A 24,396-nucleotide genomic window follows, 5' to 3' on the forward strand; every position below is an offset into this window, starting at 1 on the left:
AGGAAGGCTGGAGTGACAAACGAGAACCACTGAATGTAGCTTGCCAAAGAAGAGGAGCAGTTCCAGTGACCATCACGGGCGTTAAGAAGGAACTGAGAGGGTACAGGGTTGGCCAGACCCCTTATACTGCACCATAAGTGTGCAGCACCAGAGGGCGCTAGAACTGACCTGACAGGTACCGCTGAAGGGAAAAATTTCTGGCAACTATACACAAGGCACGCACACACCTAATGTGAAATGGACATATGCAAGCACTCGAAGTAGTATTTCCATATTTGTTGTCATAATGGTTTATCACAGACAGTTTTAAAAGTAAACGCTTCCCCTCCACCTGCTAGGTCTGTTAACTCTTCCTGCACTCAAGTCTGGTTCTGTCCATCTCACCCAGCACCAACAACAAACATTCTACAGGCCAAATTCGGCTCAGTTATACCTATGTTATCTATCATTTTAGAATTACCACCTCTGACATATGCAAACCCATTAAAAGCAAAGGGGTTGCACACATCTAGTGCTTACAGCAAACCATTGTGGTTACATACATACATGAGAATCCACAGTTCACTCAATCTTATCTGCATAAAATAAAAAGCAGTGAATATGTTTGTCACTGAAGTCCTCACAAATGATTCTAAGCACCAGACCAGAAGATGAAGGGAGAAGTTTGACAACCTGAAGAAGCTGGTATGAGAATAAAAACTGATGTCTCTAAATGTCACAGTACAATACAGTTAATGAAAAATATGAGAAAATAATTCCAACCGCCTCACCCCATCCCATTTTATGAACTATCAGTGACTTCAAAAACCACATGCTGTGCCTGGGTCCTAAAAATCCATATAAAAATTGCGCTCTCTGCAGTGCAAAATAAAGACATTTATGACAAAAACTAGCATCACGGTGGATCAGATATCTGTTTGGGAGATTACTCACCTGGTGTAGCTGTTCACTTGCTGTGATCTTGATACATTTATATTGTTGAGTTCAGGTACATTCAAACTTGTTGACTGGTGTTTAATATGGCAGTAAGACTGATGTGCTTTGTTTGGTATTACTCCATTACTGCAACTACTTTCAAAACCTAAACAAAATAATATTTTAGTATTTTCAGTCAAGTTACAAATTGTGATTTTATGTACACATTACTGAAATAAGCATAAGACTGATTTGTTCATGTACAGTAGATTTATCAAGTAATTCCACATACCTAGCTTCCACTCCTCAAGCCTTTGAAACAGATTTAAGGCTTTCACAGTAAAGAAGCCAGGTAATAAAATTAACTAACAAATGTTAACAGCAGTTTACATATCAGATTTTCAGTTAATTAGCGAATGTTCCCAGTGAAATACACAAGTCAGAGGAACTACAGACCTTTTACTTGGAATATACCATTCAGAAAGTATCTGAAAACCCTGACTGGGCTAGAGTCAGCCTTGATTTTTAATGACTACACTTTATCTTAATTGGCTTTGTATAACAACTGTTACAAACATTATGTTATTTTTCATATGTAAGTTCAGTAATTTGAAGGTATATTCAATATTATCAACTAAACAAAGGATTAATGAGGATCAAAATTTGATGTAGAATTACACTTTGCTAAACCGCAGAACATTTGGTTAAACATTACTCCAGCCTGGTGTACTACTCTTTCCTGCTAACACCTCATCCCTCCCTGGTAATATTTAATTGAGGAAAGCTGTAATTTAAAAGCAGACACATTCAACGTGTACTAATTTGATACTTTATTTTATCAAGCCCTGAAAATGGGAGTTCTATATATTCTACTGTAGCAACAGATCACAAGCACTTTCAATCGGCCATCCAATAAATCTATCAGCTACTACTAATATACAACTTGGCATAGATTCTTTATCTTCAAAACAATAGAAAGTCAAAAGTTTTGGGGGTGAGAGATTTTCTGCATCACATCCTACTAAACTTTCAAAGCTGAAGATAGGAGAAACAGGATACAAGTTATAAATACCTTCTATTTAAATATTATAATGGCTACACGTTTAACTTTTCATAAGTTCTTCAGTCCCTTCTCTATTTCCACGACAGCAGTTGCCTTTCCAGCAGCAGTGTGTCCCCCACTGGCCACTTAACTCTCACTTTCTACTTAGGGAAAACTAGACTGAAGACAAGAAGTTGGCCCCAATTTAGATTTTATAACAGAACTGAACTGAAAGTGGACAGAGGGACACCAACTACTGCTGAAAGAGGACTGGGTTCAGTGAAGACATACAAAACTTCCACAGTGCCCAATCTCACCCTCTGTCCAACCCACTTCCACTTTGAAAGCTGGTCCTTCCCCCAAATATTTAATATTACTTAAACTGAACTGGAAGCCTCGAAACATTCAAGTCTGTCTTTTAAGATAAAGATCTGCTTAAGACAGCCTAACCACTCTCAGTACAGCTGAGCAGCTTCAACTGAAGTTTGGATGTCAGCAGAAAATCAGAAATTGACCTGCTGACCACCAACCCCCCCATACCAGCACAGCACTGCTCTGGGACTCCTTACCAGTCATTCTCTATGCCCTATAACCCATACTCATTCCTAGGCTGAAGGAGATGGTAGCTTCTGGTCATGTCAGCAGATCAAATGGGGCAGTATGGGGGAGGTGGAATACAATGGCTCCCCTGCCAAGGGAAAAGCAGTGCCATTTGGGAGTCCCACCCTGGAATCACCTCCAAGCAGCCAACCACATACTAGGTGCCAAAAAATCACATTACTACACAAAAGACTTCCCAAAATATTTGGAACCAGTCCTCAAGTGACGTACACCGCGGGATTAGCTGGTTGCCCAAGCCTTTACTTTCACCTAGCTAGATTTATACTTTGATGACTGGACCCCAGCTATGCACTATTTCCAGTTGGCAAATGACTGACATCACCAAAAGCAGCCGATTGACCAGTACAAACTTCCCTTTGGATAACTAATTCAGTATGTTAAACTAGGAAAACACATCATTAATATGCAAATCTGACAGGTCTGTTATTTTGTCTTGACATTCAGAATTGAAGAAAGAACTCAGTAGAGTGCGGGGTTTTCCCCTAGTTTGACTCACCAGAAAAATGTGTGCTGCTTCCTTTGCTTGTTGCTAAACTGTGAATATTCATTCCATGGCTGGGGCTCATGCTAGGACTACTAAATGATCGAGGGCTTACAGGGTAACTGTCTTGTGATTTTGGACTATGGCCTCCCAGACACCGCACTTCACTGTCTGTACCATTCACCATTTCTATAAACTGGCGCACCCTAAACAATTAAAAAAAACCAACAGTTATCTTAGGGAGAAGATATGCCACTTCAGAATTTCAGATAAACATTCAATGCAAATAGAAGTAATTTTTTAAGTCTTAAAAACAAAGTTTTATTGTCCGACAAAGCACTTGATGTCAGAAATTTAGGCCTGGTCTATACTTAAAAACCAAGATCAACCTAGCTACGCCACCAACGGCTGTAAAAAATATCACATCCTGAGAGCCATAGTGAGGTCGATCTAACCATCAGAGTAGAACTCTTCCATTGGCCTAGCTACTGCTTCTCAGAGGTTGATTAACCACATTAATGAAAAACCCCCTTCTGTCAACGTAGGAAGGGCCTACACTACTGTGCTACGTCATAGCTGCAGCTGTACCAGCGTAGCGCAGGTAGCGTAGGTATATTCTCAGTCTTCAGTCTATGAGGTTAGAGAGTATCCGACCAGAACGTAACCTCAAGAGAACAAATAAACTGATTTGTGGGGAGGACCTAGAACAGCAAGAACCTTATCCTGCAAGAATTTTGACAATCAATAGTCTTTAAAAAAGGAAAATGTAGAAAGATTAAACGTTCTATTTTAAATTAAATTTTTTCCTCAGGAAGAGACGGTTACTCACCTTGTGCAGTAACTGAGGTTCTTCGAGATGTTTGTCCCTATGGGTGCTCCACGCCCTGCACTTGTAATCTAAGATTTGTGGTAGTAGTGCCCGGTTGGGCCACACATGCACCATGACTGTCTTGCACTGCTCTGAGCAGTTACATAGTGGTGTGCAGCCAACTGTCCCGGTTCCTTCTCTACCTGAGACAATTGGCCTGAAACTTTGAAGTAGAGGGGAGGAGGGAGGATAGTGGAGCACCCAGAGGGACAACTATCTCAAAGAACCTCAGTCACTGCACAAGGAGTCTTCTTCAAGGAGGCCTTCTTGACCCCCGTCAGCCATGGAGTAACCAGGCTTTAAGGTTGGGGTTCGGGTGACGGACTCATCCCGCATCTTGTGATAGACGGTGAGGTACTAAGGGAAGGATTCAAGGCGGTTTCACTGCCATCTAGCACAAGTATGGGAACCACATTTGTCTGGGCCATGTGGGTGCTATGGGAATGACCCTGGATTTGTCCTGCTTGATCTTGTGAATGACTCAGCTTAGGAGTGGGGTCGAAAGAAATGCATACAGCAGTGGTGCCTCCCATTTTGAGGAGCGTGTCGCCTAGGGAGTGGTGTCCCAATCCCACTCTGGAGCAATGTTGTGGGCATTTGGCATTCTGAGCTGTTGCAAATAGATCTATAGTAGGGAACCCCTATAGTTTGAATATGGATTTGAGAATTCCAGGATCCATCTCCCACTCGTGGGTTTGCGGGAAATCCCTGCTTAGTACATCCGTCGTTGTAGTCTGACATCCTGGCAGATAGGATGCCAATATCTCTATGTTGTTGGTGATGCACCAATTCCAAGGGCGTATTGCCTCTGTACATAGGGAGTATAATCGTGCTTCTCTGTGGTGGTTTATATAAAACATGCATGCTATATTGTCCGTGAGGATCTTGATTGTATTGTTCTTGATTAGAAGGAGAAAGTACTCACATACATTTTGGACTGCCCTTAGCTCCAGTAAGTTTATGTGCAGGTTGGACTCTGCTGGGGACCAGCGGCCTTCTACAGTATTGTTGAGTAGATGTGTCCCCCAACCTATTAGGGAAGCGTCTGTGGGGATTGTCATGGTTGGAGTTCTTTGATGGAAAGGGACTCCTGAGCAGATGTTCTCTGGTTGAATCCACCATGTTAACGAGTCTTTTACTCTGCATGGCATGGTGAGGCATCTGTTAAGAGGGTGTCTGTACGGAATACACAGTGTTTGAAGCCAGGCCTGCAAGCATCTCATGTGGAGTCTGGTATGCCTGACAACAAACGTTGTTGCCAACACATGCCCCAAGAGTTGTAAACATGTTCTGGAGGATGTTTGTGGGCTGTCCCTCACTGTTGAAGTTATGTTGACTACAGTGAGGAAGCATTGTTGGATTTGCATTGCTGTTAGACAGTCGAGACAGAGTCCTATGAATTCCAACTTTTGGCAGAAACCAGTATGGATTTTTGCACATTTATTTGCAACCCTAGATTTGTGAAAAGGGTTATCATGCTCTGCGTGGCATTTATTGCTTCTTGCTGTGTTGGTGCCTCTATGAGGCAGTCATCTAAGTATGGAAATATCATTACTCCATGTCTGCATAGGTGAGCTGCAACGACAGTGAAAACCTTGGAAAAAACCCTTCGGGCAGTGGATGGGCCGAAGGGTAGCACTCTGTATTGGAAATGCTGTTTCCCTATGGTGAACCTCAGGAATATTCCGTATGACGGGTGGATGGTAATATGAAAATAAGCATCCTGAAGGTTGAGGACCGAGAGCCAATCTTCATTCTCTAATGCCGGAATTACTGCAATTAGATCCACCATTTTGTTGTGCTCTCATTGATGAGTTGTGCTCTGATTGAGTTTTTTGTAAATCCAGACTGGGTCTACACCCGCTGGTCTTTTTCTGAGTTAAAAAGTAATGTGAATAAAAATCTCTCCCTGTGTTGTGATGGTACGGGTTTCCACGGCACCTAACTGTACAAATTAGGTTTATTTTCTGTTGTAACAGGTGCTCATGAGAAAGGTCCCTGAGAAGGGATGGGGGAAGGGAGGTGGATAGGTGGGATAGAAATAAAGGGGATGGAGTAGCCCTTCTGGATAATCTCTAAAACCCATTTGTCTGTCGTGATGGTGTTCCAGACTGGGTATTACAGTGACAGACGGTCCCCAAATGGGTGAGGCACCACTTCTGGTTCATGATTGTTTAGAGGTGGATTGTTGCGATATCAAAGGCTGATCTTGGTTCTGCTGATGTCTGTTCTGTCTTTGTTTACGCCGTTGGTCATATTGTCTTAGGGGTGAGAGTACGGCATAGACCGGAATCTCTGATTGTAAAACCTGCCTTGTTTCTTTTTGTTTTCAGGTACTGTGACAGACTCAGACCAGAAGGATATAAGAGAGTAGTGGAAGGGAGGGATATCAGCCTCAGAATGAGTAGATCCCTGTCCCCTGGATAGCCAAACAAAGGCTACTCCAGGCCAATCAAGACACCTGACACCAATTTAACGAGTTAAGGTCGTTAGGCTAATACCAGCACCTGACCTCAATTAACTGGCAAAGGGTCAGTTAAGGCCATTAGGCTAATGGAGACAGCTGGAACCAATTAAGGTCCTACTCATACTGCTTAAAAGCTCTCCTTTCCAGTTCTCTCTTGAGAAGCCCAGGTGAAGGGAGCTGGAGGAGAGGGAGCATTGCTGAATCCTGAGGTAAGGGTGAAGTTTGGGAAAAGGTGACCATGGAGAAGTGGCCCAGGGAACCAAAGCAACATCATCGGTGAAGGGAAAAGCCACCAACAACAGCTGCTACCATTAGGGTCCCTGGGCTGGAACCCCGAGTAGAGGGCAGGCCCGGGTTTCCCCCTTCCCCCATACTCTACTTCCCCTCTCAAGGGGAATCTCTGTAGACTTTGGTCCAGGCAAGAGACCAAACTGAGCCTACTGAGCTCTAAGGAGCAACAGAGACTGTGGGTATTCCACCTTCCCACCTTCCATACTGGCCTGTGATGAAAGTAGCTCAATAAGCTGTGACCTTTGCTGCTATACTGGGAAAGGGAGGTCATATTGAGGGTGTTAGTGAGCTTCTGAGGCCACTGAATCCACCTGGAAGCGCGGGACCCACCAATACAGGCTCGGAGCTTTGTCACAGTACGTAAATGCCAAGGGTTTTTAAGGCCGCCCTTGAGTCTTTTAGGGTGTGTAACGAAACATCTGTTTCGTCTGCAAATAATTTCTGCCCCTCAAAGGGTAAGTCCTCAACCGTTGTCTGGACCTCCCTTGGGGGCCTGGAGAGGTGGAGCCATGATGCATGCTGCATGACCACGGATGTCACAATGGATCGTGCTGCCGTGTCTGCCGAGTCAAGGAGGTCTGGAGGGCCCTCCTGGCAATGAGACCCCCTTCAGAAATGTTTGTATTCTACTGTGCTTTTTTGGCATCTTGTAAATTTTCAATAAAAGTTGATCTTTTGGAGAACAGATTGTGTGTATATTTGGTTAGAGCAGCATAGTTGGCTATGCGGAACTGAAGTGTAGCTGAGGAATAAGCTTTCCACCCAAAAAGGTCTAGCCTGTTCCAGTCCTTATCATATGGGGTCATTCGAGACGGGTGTTGTTTGCCCCTTTGGTTGGCTGCCTCCACTACAAGGGAGTTTGGTGCAGGGTGTGTAAATAGGAACTCAGCCCCTTTTACTGGCACATAATATTTTTTGCCAGATCTTTTACATGTGGGTGGTGCTGTAGCAGGTGTTTCCAAGATTATTTTTGCAGGCTCCATGACTGCATCACTAATTGGCAGAGCTATCTTTGCTGATGGGGATGCCTGGAGTACGTTTGAGAGATTGTGTTGGGCTTCTGGTAGCTGAGCCAACAAAATGTCCAGGGATTCAGCAACACTTTTCAAGAGGTTCTGAAAGGATTTGAAATCATCCCCTGTGGTGAGGGGTGGTGGCATTATGGTTTCATCTGGTGACAAAAATGAGAGCTGAGTAGGTGGTGAAGTGTCATGTTTGGCTGTGTCCTCAGGTTCCTCAGTGTCTTCCTCTTGTGTTTCTGAGGGTGCCTGGACAGTTGAAGGGTAACAAGGCTGTTCTGGACCTAGGCAGGCTAGGGGCCCGCAACTGGACCCTATACACTGCTCAGGGATCCCAGTATGACCAGTTAGGTGGGAATGGTATGGGGGAGGGGGTGCCTATGGGTGACCATATCATCCTTCTGTATCTGCAGATGGTCGGTGATGAAATGGTCATAGCTTGGATGAGGAGTGGCGAGGAGTATATATTACTGCCTCGTCCTTTACTTCCTCTTCACTGGAGATGGGGGTGGCATATCTGCGGGGATTAGTCAGCTGGCTTGGTACCAATCTGGATGGGGTACCCTCGGTACAGAGTAGAGGAGATTGAGATCACTATCTGGTCCGCATGCCTCATGAATTGCTGTGGAACCTTGAGTCTTGGTGCTGGAGACGGCATGGTGGACAGCCTGGGAGCATGAGTTGAAGCTGCCAGTGCTGAGGATTTAGAGCAGTGCAGCATAGGAACAGCAGGTGACGCCACCGTACCGCTCGGTGCAGAGATCTTCTTCGGTTCCATAGGTGCTGTTATGTTTCATTTTAATGCGTAAGCCTCCATTTTAGCTAGCCTCATAGGGTCTTTAGCTCTTCAGCAACTCGCGGTGCCAGATGTTCCAGGTGCCTCGCGTTCTGGCATGCTCAGTGCCGTTGATACCAGGGCAAATTTTTCAGTTGGGGATCGCTTTCTTTTAGACAATTCTCAGTGCGGAGATGTCTGCAACTGCTTTTTGGTAGCCTTTCTAGAGATAGGCTACTTGGCAGCCATTGTTGAAGTGGAGCCCATGTCAGAGACTGGTGACCATTGGCCAGGGGGTGACCTGGAAGCAGGGTCGGAAGTTGGCCTGAGGGATTTCTCCATCATAAGAAGCTTCAATTGGAGATCCCTGGCTTTTCTTGTCCTAGCTGTCAGTTTATTCAAAAGTGCCTACACTGCAGAAATGTGTCTCGCCAAGGCAGCGGATACCCTGAGCATGACCATCAAAGACCAATATGGAGAGTCTGCAAGTCAGGCAGCGTTTAAAGTCAGGTGAGCTGGCCATTTTTGAGGGAGTCAGTCTCTTAGAGAAATAAAAAATAAGGGTAAACCCTGTTTGAGGCTAAGGCTGCACACCTGCCAGAGAGGCAGCAGTAGATAGGAAAGGTAAAGGGATTTTTTTTTTTTTTTAAATTTTTAAAGAGGTTAGAGTAAGGCAAGTGATACGGAAAACTAACTACAACTAAGCTTACACTATCACTATGAACTATTTACTATAAATCTTATCTGATGTAGGAGAGGGCACTGCTGATTGCGCCAACTCAAGCCAAAGGCAGTAGAGAAGAAACTGGGGGACAGCTGGCTGCGCACCGCTATGTAACTGCTCGGAGCAGCGTGAGACAATTACAGCACGTGCGCGGCCCAACTGGGCACTGCTACCACAAATCTCCGATTACAAGCGCAGGGTGTCAAAACACCTAAAGTGGAGCACCCACAGGGACGATCCTCGAAGAATCTATCATTTCCCTCAAAATCAGTGAGGGAAGAGGACTCAGTGTCTGGAATTAATAAGTGACAAAAGAAAGTTTAACATTAAACATTCATAATGGAAAATGGTTCCAAAAAATTAAAAAAACCACAGATTTAGATGAAAACTCAGACTCTTGAAGACAATTCTTCAGCAAGAAGCGAATTATATCCACAGAGCTGCAGAATACAAAGGACCCTGATGACAAACTACAGTTATTTGATCTAGAAGATACATCTAGCACACAGAAATGTTAACTAAATAAGCAGTTTCTAAAAATTCTGTTGAATTTAAAGCTTTCACAGGAACAAATTAATTATGTAATATCTCCTAAGTCTACACAGTTATCTATAGACAAACATCTACATAACTTGAAGACTCACTTTAATGCAAATAAGAGATTAGGATTTCTTTCTAGTAAACTTGGATACAACTGTTGTGTTGTTTCAATGGCTTCTCCCATTCTTCCTGCTAAAACCAATTTTTGAATTCCTGTTCACCAAAGCACAAAAAAGTAAGGTTAAATCTTGCACAGTGTAAGGATTTGTATACAACATTAAATGATTAAAAATACCACCAACATGAATCAATAGGATTTTTACCAAAAAATTCACAGAAAGAAATGCATTCATTTCCTTGGAAATTTTGAAATATTTTAAGAGTTGTATTTATTTTAGATATTTATGAGCATTATATAGGTTATATATTGCCAGCTGCTTTGACAAACACACTGAACTACCAGTTATTCAAATAGCTCACTTCAAGGAAGATTAAAAATTAAGACATTCATAGAATATCAGGGTTGGAAGGGACCTCAGGAGGTCTAGTCCAACCCGCTGCTCAAAGCAGGGCCAATCCCCAATTAAATCATCCCAGCCAGGGCTTTGTCAAGCCTGACCTTAAACTTCTAAGGAAGGAGATTCTACCACCTCCCTAGGTAACGCATTGTTGTGAGTATTTTATTTTTAACTGATATGTCTCCATAAAGTATGCCCACACTGCACTACTGTCATTTGCAAGACCGGGAATACCAGGTTACATCTAAACTATGAAAAATGGTCAAGTTTAGATTGGGCTTAGCTAGGATATTAACTAAACACAATCTAAATGTGACCCCTCACCTACTGAAAATCAGAGTAACACCTTAACTTAATTTTCACCTACTTAATTTACAGCCTAAGCTCCTGACTAGTCTACAACTCATCCTGCTAAAACTGAACTAAAAGTGTTGATATTTTCCAACTGTAAGCCTGACAAACGCAATCTGCATCTAAACAGCACGTGCTAGCTAAGCCTCTACCACTTTTCCTACTCAAGGCAAAGTCTACATCTGTGGTCCCATTCAAGTTAACTGACTAGTAAACCAGAGCTGATTGTCAACGTGATTGTCAACATTAGTCTAGACCAGTGGTGGGCAACCTGCAGCTGTCAGGGTAATCTGCTGGCAGGCTGCTGCAAGACAGTTTGTTTACACTGACCGTCCTCAGGAACGGCAGCCCGCAGCTCCCAATGGCTGGGAACAGCGAACCGCAGCCATTGGGAGCTGCAGGTGGCCATGCCTGCGGACGGTCAACATCAGCAAACTGGCTTGCGGCCCGCCAGCAGATTACCCTGACTGGCCGTATATGGCCCGCGCACTGCAGGTTGCCCACCACTGGGCTAGACACACCATTAACATTTGTTCCAGGATAACGCCAAACATGTTTGTGTCCTTCCTTTCAAACACCAGTGTCATGGTAGGTAATTCATAACATTCCTCTTCATTAAACTAGTTCCAAAATTAAACAGTACTTTCAAGATTAACAAACCAGTGGCTCAAGAATCCATGATTCTGCAGAATTTGCAGAAAAGGACCTGGGGTTACAGTGGACAAGAAGCTGGATATGAGTCAACAGTGTGCCCTTGTTGCCAATAAGGCCAGTGGCATTTTGGGATGTATAAGTAGGGGCATTGCCAGCAGATGGAGAGACATGATCGTTCCCTTCTATTAGACATTGGTGAGGCCTCATCTGGAGTACTGTGTCCAGTTTTGGGCCCCACACTACAAGAAAGATGTGAAAAAATTGGAAAATGTCTAGCAAAGGGCAACACAAACAATTAGGGGACTGGAACACATGACTTATGCGGAGAGGCTGAGGGAACTGGGACTGTTTAGTCTGCGGAAGAGAAGAATAATGAGGGGGGGATTTGATAGCTGCTTTCAACTACCTGAAAGGGAGTTCCAAAGAGGATGGATCTAGACTGTTCTCAGTGGTACCAGATGACAGAACAAGGAGTAATGGTCTCAAGTTGCAGTGCGGAGGTTTAGGTTTGATATTAGGAAAAACTTTTTCACTAGGAGGGTGGTGAAGCACTGGAATGTGTTACCTAGGGAGATGATGGAATCTCCTTCCTTTGAAGTTTTTAAGGTCAGGCTGACAAAGCACTGGCTGGGATGATTTAGTTGGGGATTGGTCCTGCTTTGAGCAGGAGGTGGGACTAGATGACCTCCTGAGGTCCCTTCCAACCCTGATATTCTATGATTCTATAGTTGTGCATTAATGAACTGAATTATAATGTTGTAAGATTGTTGAAAGGACATTCCACGATGAAGTTTCATAGATTAAATTGTAGGGAATTGTTTTTAATATAAGAGACAAGTTAGTTTTAAAAAGCATGCAGTGTACTTTCCAGCCTTACTTTGTCTATTTTTAATGGAGGCTAATTCTTCTAGTACAGTCTGGTCTGTAGATCTGGCAAAAGCCTCTGCTGTTGCACAGTACCCATGATGAACTAAATAAGATGAAACCATTCTGAGAAGAGAATTCAAAACAGTTAAAATATGCAACATCATTTACACCATTATGCAGGTAAAATAAACTGAAGACACTTTTCAAATTTCAAGACAGCTCAGCAAACAAAATCACTTGCTTGACAAAAGCAAATAGTGGAATTAGTAAGATACCTAAAACAGAAATATATATTTGCAACATATAAAAATGTTCTATCCCAGTTATCTAGTCATGAATACATTAACTGAATCTATTTGATTTCCTTCCCAGAAGAGCTAAGCTCCTTGTTAGAGCATATTCTTACTTGTACTTGTTTTTCCAAACTATTTTTTTAACATTTCAATTTATATAGAAACAATTGGATTTTAACTAACCCCATTTGTTAACCCAAGTTATGATCAAATTACATATTGATTTTTTAAAAAAGTGTATTCCTTGCTCATGAAACATGTTGGACTTAAAGCCCTGTGAGGCCAAATCCTGTATTAATCCACAGAACAGATACAGTATGCTCAGTAGCAATAAGAGTTTCTCCAAACAGCACCAAAAATGTTCCACAACCCAGAACTGGCATGAAAGTCTGCATATGTCTACACTGCAAAAGAGACCTGCAGCATGTCTCAGGTCAACTGACTCAGGCTCATGCCACAGAGCTAAAAATAGAGTAGATATCTGGGCTCAGGCTGGGGCCAGGACTCTGAAACAGGGTGAGGGAGATGGGTCTGAGAGTCTAGGTTCCAGCTTAAGCCTGAACACCTACACTGCTATTTTGAGCTCCATGAGCCCAAGTCAGTGGACCCGGCCTCTGAGACTTGCTGCTGTGGTCTCTCTTCTTTCCTTTTTTTTTTTTTTTGGGGGGCGGGGGGGGGCGCAGCATAGACATGCCTTATGAGTAAGAGGGAAGACTCCATGTTTAAGGAAATCTGTGATTGTATCGATACCAACACGTGTCTACTGGCAACTAGACAGACTACCAACCCAGTTTAAACAAGCTACAGAGTAGCCGATTGACTTGCACTCACTAGTGACATTGGTATGAATTTGTACTTATAACCCAACTATTGATCTCCTGCAAACATTTAAGTCCTTCTACATAAATTAAACATGACATAATGGGTTTACTCATGTGCATAAAGATAAGCACATGCATAAGTGTTTATAGGATCAAGGTCCTAAAGGAAAAGCCTTTAACAGATTTTTAGCATGAACACTGGTGCAGAAAACAATCGTGGTGGCAAGTGGTTCTGATTCTGTATGGTGGTAAAAAAATTCAAATACTTGTGACAATTCACTTAATCACATGAATTGTAATTGATCCTAAATATTGTATTTAAGGTTCTGAATCTAAGTACACTGAGAATGACAAAGTAAGTTATATTGCCCCTTCAGTAGTTTTTTTAAAATTAAAATGCTTGTTTGGCTGGGAAAGACAAAATGGTGTCAGGAGGTGGTGAAACAATAATATAGTGAGCATTCACTTGAAGACCAAAATGTGTTCATTGTGACGTTCCCACAGCCAGTGGGATTAAAATTAATGCCACATTAATACAAAACACTGTTGTAAACAATGCATTCCAGCAAGTAGCTGGACTAATATAGCCAAATTTACAAGTTCTAACATTGTGTGAGTGCAGAAAGGAAGAATACCATAAAATAGGTTTTCAAAATCTGATTTCTTTAGTTTAAGTGAATTTAGTGCTCATGAAAGAAGGGGGAGGCTAGGAGAGAGCAAGCGAGAGCAGCGGCAATTTTTAAACTGCAAATTTCATCCCAAAATACTTTACAAAGTTAAACAAATTACATATACGGATCGCTTCATTTGCTTCTGAAACAGCTACTATTCCACATCACATAACACAAACAATATTGGCACTGAGTAAAAACCATATCCAACTGAAAATACACGAGGAATTCAGGCATGTTTAATTACCTGAGTTAGGCACAAAAAAATTTTATATTCAATAGATATAAATCTATACACACATACAAATACATATATATCCATTCCACATAGACTTGTGAGTTGAGGTAGTCTATGTCCATAACCTGTGTGCCTCAGTTTCCACAGCCACTCCCTCTGCGTTCAACTTCACTTGTCATTTCAGATTGACTTTTCTTTGGGGCAGAGACCAAGTGTATTCCATGTTTAGTGAGGCACCTAGCATGCTTTGGGGTGCCAGATAAATAGTTATTAATCTCCATAGGCCGTTCAGTCCCCTGCTTCTCTGCTGAGACAGCCATCATCTGTGTCAATTAGTGTCAAGTTGTTGCAGCAGTTTTGTAAAAACTAAAACAGCTACAGTTGTTTCTTTGATACAGACACCTATCTACCAGGAACTGAACTGAGAGAGATTCCTACATATGCCATCCCAATGGCCATTCAACAGAGTGAATTTTCGGTCACTACTGATCAAGGATGCATTTGCACTGGTGACCAAGATGTCAAACGTCATATAGCTTATTACTAATTTTATATACCAGCCAGCTGCCCTGATGAATCTTAGTGGTAATTGTAATTACTGTATCAAAGAATGCGCTTCATTTTTTACCATCATTTCAATATGACAGGAAAAATACAAAGTTCTCATGAACATTTAAGAAGGGTCTATATTTGTTCTAAAACTATTCCAACTATTTGAATTTAATTAGGATTTCGAACAAACATTTTTTTTAAATGCCCATTTTAAAATCCCTTTTAGAGAATTTTAATTATACAGTCTTTAAAATCCCTCTAATTCTTACTTTTGAATCATTGTCTGCCATTCTCCTTCCCGATCTCCTATAGGAAATCTGTCGATCTGAGCCTGAATTTTGGTTCTCCATTCTCGCATATAGTCTTCAATATCAAACACAAATGGATGCTGCCCAAAGTTAGCATCTACCACTTCTCCTGGTGTTTGAAGCCCTACTGTAGGGTACAAGTTTGGCTGCAAGAGATTTTTTTTTTAATCAATACTTTTTCCTTTTATTCCAGATTCCCCCCCTTTTTAATCACCTTCAACATCCCCACCCACACCTATCACTGGGGAGAAGTAGTACTCAGTCTCCTAGCATTCCCAGTGGTTAGTCAAATTTTAGTAACTGATACCAACTCAGCAATAGGACGACATACAACTCTGTCACCAGTGGGAGAGGAAATAAAACACTGCCCATTATTTTGAGATCCAAACCTCAACACTGGTAATTCATCAAACTAACAAATGCAGTTTTTAAAGCATAGTTAACTTCACACTTTGGCTTCGATTTTATGTTGAAAACATGCATCTCCAAGTTAAATAATCCTGGACTTTTTAAAAAAATTGATTTCTAAACAAGAGCAAAAAAATTTAAACAGAAATTTATAAAGTGGGTCATTTCCATTTTCAGGTGTACCACCACTAAAATTCAGATGTTTTAGCAATGTTTAAGGTAAGAACTGACAGGATAGGGGAAACTCCTTAGCTTCAAAATTCAAGTATAATGCCTACAAAGAACCATACCAGTTCACTAAAACTCTTATGATTTCTTTGATTTGTATCTAAAATGACTTCAAAGCATTTGTCTTCTAAATTCTATTTTCTTTTCAGAGATTGGCCTTCACAGTGAACTTTTAAAATATGGTCCCAATTCCCAAAGGGGTAAAATCTGTTTTGCCAGCACTAATGCGTTTTAGGATCAGAGTGAATTTTTGGATGCCAGTAGCGTCTCTTCAGCTTTTTCTCTTAGAACCTAGTGGCACAGTGATGCCCTCCAACAGGATTGTGTGTCTTAATCATGGTCCTCTAAATCACAACACCAAAGTCCAGATTGAAAATGACGTGAATGACAGAAAGGCAAAAAAGAGACATCATGGTGTAGCCATGGTACAGGGGGGCCTTTCATACAGAATGCTGCTGGAGAAAAATCCAATTAAAATATAACTAGAGCTTATAGAATTTTATGCAGAATGTCACCATATTAAGGTATTTTTAATTTATTTAAAACAGTTTACATACTTTGTACTATGAACTAAATTACAATTAGAAAGCCTAGTGTGACTAGTATTGACACATTAAAAATAGCCTTTCTTGGAGGAAATGCCTAAATTTGTGATATTACACACACAAAAGCTGGTGTTTTAAGAAGACTTTGCATATAATACAGCCACCACTTGTGTTTGAACAATGGGCATTTGTGCTTCCAACTCAGGTATTCTCAAGAATGAACACACGGACACATACTTCTGTATTTGGGCATAAAACTATGACAATATAAAATAAGTTAGCTTTATCATTATTGTTCACAGATTATCTCACAACCAGTTGACAAGCAAACAAGGTATATAAATAAAATTTTTTAAAATCATGTATTACATTCTCATCTTGATTTTCTGGTCAAAATCCTCAAGAAAATGCCCTGATACTAAAATCTGAACAGAGAAAAAATAGTAACTATTTGCTTTTCAGTATTAGTATTTACAGATACTGAGTTTCAAGTTTTTGCCTCAGTAATATTTGTCAAACTGAAAACTAGACAGATATAAAATGATATGAAAAGGGCATAGTGCACATTTCCAAGAACTATAAGCTAGACAAGAACAATCAGTACATCTGAAACAGCTATTTATAGTATACAGAAAATTCTATTTTCTGTTTGAAAATCCACTTATCTTACCGGTAGATCCGTGAAAGCAATACCTGTAATAAACAGAGATGCATTAAAAATAATTTTTCATGTATTTGTATTCAAAATGTACTGGAAAAAGTTGAGCAAGTAACTTCCTAGAGGCTTTTTTTGTTTTGGGTTTGTTTGTTTGTTTTAATTTAGTATGCAGGAGCATCCAAGTAGTCAGTTAAATTTGCCAGATCTTATAATTGTTGAAGGGAATATCTAATAGGGAATATCTAGATGCTAAATATTTAGTTTCTCTAATAGTTATCTGTTATAGGTTTGCAAAAACTTCCCAGACCTGCCTCAAAAGTAAATATGACAGGCATGCGGACATCCATAATGCTTCTGCACAAGTTAGTATAGTGGTAACAGGAACCAAAAGATCAGTATTTGGCAAATAGAAAAGAAATATTTTCAAAAGATAAACATTAAACAAACTACCATACAAAAATATGCAGACCAGTATTTTGGTAGCTTAAAGCTATGTTCTCTTACCAGTGTTATATAGGACTAAGTATAGATCTGACAGCCTATCTTTAAGCAATCAAGTGTGAAAATTTTGGCCACAGTTGACTGTCTTAAATGCTACGGAAAAAAGTAGCAACAGCATTTTCGTAAAATATTCTAGCGACGTACAAGGTCTGTCATATGCAACTATAACAACAACGAGATGAAAGTTTACTGCAAAGACGTGTCTCCTACTGGCAATGCATTGCACCTTTCTTGTTTGCAAAAATTAAAGCAGAAGTAGCATATTTACCAGAGACTTTGTTGAAAATTAATTTAGTTCTGATCCAAACTAAGTATTCTATTGGAGTTAGATAAAGTTAAACCAGGTATTTTAGCATCTAGTTAGAAAATATGAGAAGCTGATAAATGATAAAACCACAAGGGTAATTTTGTAATTTGCTGGGATTAGGAAGGGGAAAAAAAAAAAAATCTAACCTTTATATGTTCCCAGAGCTTTAGGTAAATTTTAGAAAAGGATTCCAATTTCAAATAGATTATTTTGAAGAAGTGAAATTCTGTATCTGAAACCCAGAGGGTGTATCATAATTTCCTTCTCCTCATGCTGTAAGGATTTTATTTTTAACCTTGTTACTAGTTGTCCATCTATGCTGACAACTCAAATCTACTTCGGTTTTATTTCTCCATCTGCTATACCACTACCATCTCAAATGTACTATGACAAAAACAAAGCTTCTAATCTTTCCTCCTAAATCAAACCCCATTTTCCACCACCGTTAACATCTCCATCCTTCACCATGGAGGCCCTCAATATAGGGATCACTTTTGATTCCTATTGTCGTCTTTCTCCCACACAAAAACTGTAACCAAATCCTGCTGCTTCTACCATCACATCCAAAAGGCTAACTTGCTGTCCATGTCCTAATCTTCTCTTGCCTTGACTACTGGAACCTCTTCCTCTTTGGACTTCTTGACTGTCACCTCCTCCTCTTCCAATTTCTCCAGAATGATCTCTTATATGTTGCCCTGATCTTAATACTCCACCCCCTCACTTTTGCAGCCTCCCAGCAGCTTTCCATCACTCTAAATAAGCTTTTTGTTCTTCCCTTCAAGGCCTATATTAAGCTCCTGCCTAAATCTACAGCCAGTTTCTTTCTCAGTGCCACTCCTACCAACAAGAGACATCTTAACTCTTCTTCCCCTTTGTCATTTTCTCACATTGTCTAAGCCTTATTATGTTAGCCCCTATTTCAACACTCTTCCAAAACCTATTCACCAAGCCACAACCCTCTCCTTAACCCACTGCTAATACAAACATGCAAGACATGAGGAAAGAAAAATATCTTTGTGCATCAAAGTGTGTGCAGACTATCTGAACTACCAGACAGGTAATTTATGCAAGATTACCACCACCCATCCCTGCTGTGCTCATCCTCAAAGTTTCTGTACAATGTGGTATAATGAGACATGATGCTAAAACATACGGTGAAGGGTTAACTGCCATAAATTTGGGATGGCCTACGTAACTAACTTGTGGCTTTGTTCCAGCTCTAAATGGCTTGGGAACCAGTTACTTGAGAGATCATCTTTCTTCCAGGTGAGATAAGTGAATATGCTTTAAGATAAAGCCCCTTTGATTTAAGGGGTATGGAGCTACTGGCAGTGTGCTGTCCACAAAGGGACACACACTATTTGAAATGCATTCTCCTATGCTCTGGGACAAAGGGTAATTAGATTTGTTAGCAGACTTCATCTAACAGTAACACAGTATATAATTACAAATTCAAAAATATAAGCTTGAATTTAATTGCAACAATTGAAGACTAGAGACCTTCAGAAAATTCATATGCCAGATCTTAGTCACCACAAGTTGAAATATATGCAGATCTCCTGGGAAAGATGGTGTGGGCAAACCCTCCAAATTCACGTATAAGGTTTTAATGTTGCATTAATAAGTTTTTCCATTTTTCTTATCGGCTAGTTTAAAGCCCTGCAATATAAAACCCATTTAAAAAAAATCAGTCCATATTTAAGGTGCTTATGAATCTTGACTCCAATGTCAGGGGCAGCTTAACACAATTTTAAGATTTTAAACGTACAAAAAACTGCACTAGGTTTGTTGACATCAGCTATCATTAGCAGTGATTGTTTTCCATACCCAAACTGTGTCCGTTCTTTGTGTAGAAGCAGGTATTGTTGATAAGGTTTACACAACAACCAATGACATCACCAGTTGTAAATGTTGGGCCATAGGGTTGTCCAGTTCCAGAGGAACAAAATGAATGTCCATCATCTCCATGGTAACCATATGAATGTTTATCCCAACCTATAACAAAGCATTTCAAGTTTTATTCACTTGTTTCTACTACAAATTGACAGACAGAAATAAACATATACAACAAAAGTTAGCTTGTTACAACCCAAGCAGTTTTTTTATTAAGGTTGATTACCACACTCACCGTTATTCCTGTAAAACGGTAAAATAACTATTACCAATACACATACGACAGAAAGTGCTAAATTAAAATGCTCTGGTTCACTTGAATATCAACTTCTTTCAAAAATGGTTGAACATAAAATTCTATTTCAAATAGACTAGTCAAGAAAAAAAAGGGAAGTGTGGCAAAGACTGTCAATTCCCTCTCCCTTTTTAAAAGATTTGAGATTTTACAACTGACCAGATCCACTGTCTGAATGTTAAAGCTACCTGCATGTCTGGCATGTCCCAATAAAATAATGAGGTTTCCTCTTAATTTCCCACATTTTACAACATCCATACTTGAAGGCACACGTCACTGTCACATTCAGACTGTCTAAAGACCCAGACATGTCTCTGGAGAAAGTCACGGCCACTCTTGAACATCCTTAATTGTTGTTCAGCAGGAAGCAGCACAACCTCCACATAATAGCCAAGCCCACAGACTGTAGTACTACTAGCCTTGCTGCCCTAGAAAACCTCAAATGCAGAAGTGAACTCAGGGGAAAAAAGTCATTAACACAATATAATCAAGGCGGCCTAATTCTGCATGTGGAGAAGCTGCAGAATAAATAAGTTTCACACAACTGCACACTTTCTTCTGTTTTCAAAAGGAAAGTTACGTATGAAGCAACTGTAGCGTTCCCTCAGTACAAACACAAAAAACTCTGGAAAGGAGTGACCTTGTAAGCATCATGTATGCTCCCTTACAGATCTGACCATCCGATGCAAGGGTATATAAAGGAGCTCAAATCTCAATTCCAACCCAGTTTCATTCCACATAATCGGCAACTCCAACGGACTCCAAATAAGCGGGGAATGTGGCAGTAGCATAGCTACGGGGGGGGAGCGGGGCAGCGGCCGCTCCCACACCGAGCAGAAGTGGCACCTTTTTAATTACTTGGCACCTTTACAATTTTTACTCACTCAGCGGCGCTCTGGGTCTTCAGCAACGGGTCAGGGGGAGCGGAGATAAAAAAAAGGCACCACCTCCCAGTATTTCAGCAGCACTTCGGCGTCGGGTCCTTCACTCGCTCCGGTCTTCGGCAGCGTTGCGGTGGCACGGGGTGGGGGGGGAGGTGTCCTTCAGTGCCGAAGACCAGAGCGAGTGAAGGACCCAACGCTAAAGTGCTGCTGAAGACCCAGAGCGCTGCCACGTGAGTACCAGGGAGTGGCGCCTTTTTTAATCTCCGCTCTCACCCCCCCCCCCCCGCGCCCCGTTTTTTCCACCTGGCTACTCCACTGGAATGTGGATCTATAGACAATCTCCCTAAAGAGCTTGGGAGTAATTTCATTCTCCTGAGTGCTATCCAACAGCCCCACTCATGGGAGATTACCCAGCAGTAACTGTCAAAGGAAGAGTCACAGAATTAAAGTTTCAGGACTGCTCTCCTGAATTTTCAGGATTTTTTTTTTTTTTTTTTTAAATAAAAGAATACTTATCGTTGAGGTAAACATCTAGGAAAGCTGAGTACTAGCTCTATAACTGCTGCCCACTAAAGAGAGCAATGATGTGTAAATATATTAATTGAGCTCCAGGTAGCAACTTTACACATTTCTAATAGGAACATTCTTCAGAAGCTACTCTGAACCTGGTGAAATATTTACAAAAGGCTTCAGCTGTTGTCATACCTGTACAGGCTTCATATAGCTGGATACAAAGCCTGATCCATTTATGAATCTGAGCAAAGATGCATATTCTCCCAATTTACGTGCAGATGCCACAGTGCTGAGAGGCATGCATATAGACTTAATCCTCTTTAGATAAAGGGCTCCTTTTAACACTGACTATGCAACCTGGCTTCTCCTATCACGTCATGAGGTCTAGGGAAAGAAAGTGAGGCTGATGGATTGATTTAAAAAGACATTTTAAGACCACCTTAGTTAAATATTTGAGAATGCAGGATCACTTTATCCTTTGAAACACCAGATAATGAGGATTAGTCACCAGAGCTTAGATCTCTCACCATTCTCCCAGCTGATGTTATAGCCACTTAAAATGCAATCTGTATGGCTAGATGGTACAAAAAGCATTCTCGTAAAGATTCAACTGATATAGATTCAATTTACAAGAAGGTGGTGGCTCCTAAATGCTTAGGAGGATGAGACAGTCTTTTCTTTGTTAAAAAAAGTCTCTGAACTATGATGTGCTAATTATGGTGCGCTAGTATCTGTGTATTGGCAAATGATATGCAAATACAGCTCTCAGATTGACCCTATCAGCATTCAAGGATAATCGAGAGTGCTTGAGAGAGAATCCAAAATGTAAGGAACTGTGGGAGACAATGGCGCAGTTCTTACTAGAGATTCACTAACAAAGCCTTGTCCATAGCTGTTTCTTGTGGAAGCATTAAGACCCTCTAGAAAGACCTAATGACCTTCCGGGGGAGATCAGTATCCAAACTCAGTGGTTTAGCACAATTAGGCAGCCAGGCTGAGAGATCCTGTGAAGAAACCTGACCTGGAAGTTATGAATGAAGATTCTGAAGAGTTCAGAGGGGAACAGGAGGTTTAGATAAAGGTCACATGGTCTAGGAATTAGTACTGGTAAACCCAGATGTGAAATTGTCCAAGTGAGCCCATCCATCCAACCTGTGCCCAATGCATTTTTCATAATCACAACTGATACTAAAATTGAAAGGTGTTCCCCTCAAGACAATCTGGTATTGCCTTTCACTACACATTGAGGGCCTGTTATCGCAAGAGATTCAAGTTTTTTGGTTGTGCAGAAAATAGTGTTACATAGAAGCCATGAGATCTAAAAACCTGCGTTCGAAGTTCAGTGTTTTGCAGTTAAATATTTGCAAAGATTACGGATTTCAAAAATCTCTTCAAGCCTGACTCTCAGTAAATTGACCTCTGCAGAACTACAGTGTAGAACAGCTCCTAGTTTCTCAACCAGAGACACTGGAACAAATAAATTTTTGGAAGGCAAACAGCACTCTCCATAGAGATTGTGCTCCTCAGGGGAAGCAAGAATGGATTCCTCCCACAGACCTACAAAGGTCACACAGTTCCTCTCAAGGGATACCGCATAGGGCATGCGGATCTGATTGAGCAATTGACACCAAGAGAAGTGACACACAAGGAACTAAAAGATGTTTTGTATTGAGGCATCACCTTCATAGATTTCTAAAGATCCCTAGCTTCCTTTTGGCATCAAGCTCATCTGAAATACCATTCCATTGTATGGGGCTGTACTTCTTCTGTCCCTTTAGCAGCCTAGGCTGCAGGTCCTTCAGATCTACAGGTACCAGATTAGTCAGATTACTCAAATTTCTTCTAAGCACACCCAATAAACTCAGAAGAGTGATCAAAAGTGGCAATCATCCTGAGAGATGAAGAGCTTCACAGAGATACCAAACATTTTCATATTGAAGAAAGAGCATTGCTCAAACCCCCCCCACACATTTGAGTTCACCAGGAAATTCAACAAGAAGTGGGAAAAATTAACTGCTAATGAATGCAACAGGCTAGGCTGATCTACAAAGTGTCACAGAGGCAAAGAGAATATTAAAGCTTTTAACAGTACTTACTATATTAAATTATAAAATAAATCTAACGATAGTGGTGAGGTACAGAGAAGAAAAGTCTTCCACACTCACAGCAGAAACAGTCAGAAAGGAACTGTGATGAAGTAGGGCATATGGCTCCTTTGCAGATCTGAATGTTCAGTGAGGTATATAAAGGAGCCTGTGCACTACCTTCACAGGTCATTGCTTTCTCTGGGGTTCCATGCAACTAGGGCAATATGCATATCCTGAATACGGAGATCTACATTGGCCATACTTTAAGGAGAAGTAAAATTTATGAAAATAGTTAACAGAAGAATATGCAGCAAATTCACAATACAAAGTCAGTAAAATACGGTAAAAAAGTGCTCTCATACTTTGGTTGTACTGATTTAGGACTCAACCCACACTGTTTAAATATAATGGCTTCACTAGATACCATTTTAATTAAGGGCCTTTCAGAAAATTCAACACAAAAATACTATACTAAAGGAAAGCTACATGAATTAGTAATACCTTTGAGAATTCTTTACTCTTTTTCATAATTTTGAATACCCACTGATAATCCACTGACTTCACAGCTGCTACCCACATCACTGGACGCTGGCATTATTGTACTCTTGACAGGAGGTTTAGACTGAAAATGCAACTTGTTTGGATGCATCAGAAACTGGAGACTACAGATGCTGTAAGGCAAATTTAACATTATCTACATTTGGTTAAAATTAACCAAGTTTTTTAAAAAGTCTTATGTCTCCTATTTCTTATGTATTCAAAAATGGGAGCTGCATTCCCACTCCTACTCAAAGGGAAGCTATTTTAGTGATCAGAATCTTACTGTATTACACTGAAGCTTTTCTTTAACATAAGATTTTAGGTGAAATGTAAACATACTACAATTCGGGGAAGTTACGGTTCCCACAACAGCCATACTTTGTCTGCATGTACATATAATAAGGACATTTGACAGCACAGACAATAAATGTTATATATTACACTACAGGATCAGTTTGGTTTACTGTCAGAACTAACTTGTTTTGCTAGCCTCTGAGCACTTAAAATCTCAGCCATAGGAT

The 24,396-nt window shown here is 40.9% G+C and overlaps 1 protein-coding gene across 1 annotated transcript in view; it reads right to left on the reverse strand.

The window, feature by feature from the left end:
* RANBP9 (RAN binding protein 9) overlaps positions 1 to 24,396 on the reverse strand; it is a 69,329-nt gene that overhangs the window by 14,133 nt on the left and 30,800 nt on the right. The window contains exons 4-10 of the mRNA XM_074944808.1: positions 19,491 to 19,658; positions 16,868 to 16,890; positions 14,978 to 15,162; positions 12,144 to 12,256; positions 9,848 to 9,956; positions 3,075 to 3,265; positions 934 to 1,081 (exon numbers count right to left, since the gene is read on the reverse strand). Coding sequence (XP_074800909.1) covers positions 934 to 1,081; positions 3,075 to 3,265; positions 9,848 to 9,956; positions 12,144 to 12,256; positions 14,978 to 15,162; positions 16,868 to 16,890; positions 19,491 to 19,658 — 937 coding nt within the window. The remainder of the gene's footprint in view (positions 1 to 933; positions 1,082 to 3,074; positions 3,266 to 9,847; positions 9,957 to 12,143; positions 12,257 to 14,977; positions 15,163 to 16,867; positions 16,891 to 19,490; positions 19,659 to 24,396) is intronic.

This window comes from Natator depressus, chromosome 2 (assembly GCF_965152275.1).
Source record: "Natator depressus isolate rNatDep1 chromosome 2, rNatDep2.hap1, whole genome shotgun sequence".
Taxonomy (NCBI): Eukaryota; Metazoa; Chordata; order Testudines; family Cheloniidae; genus Natator; species Natator depressus.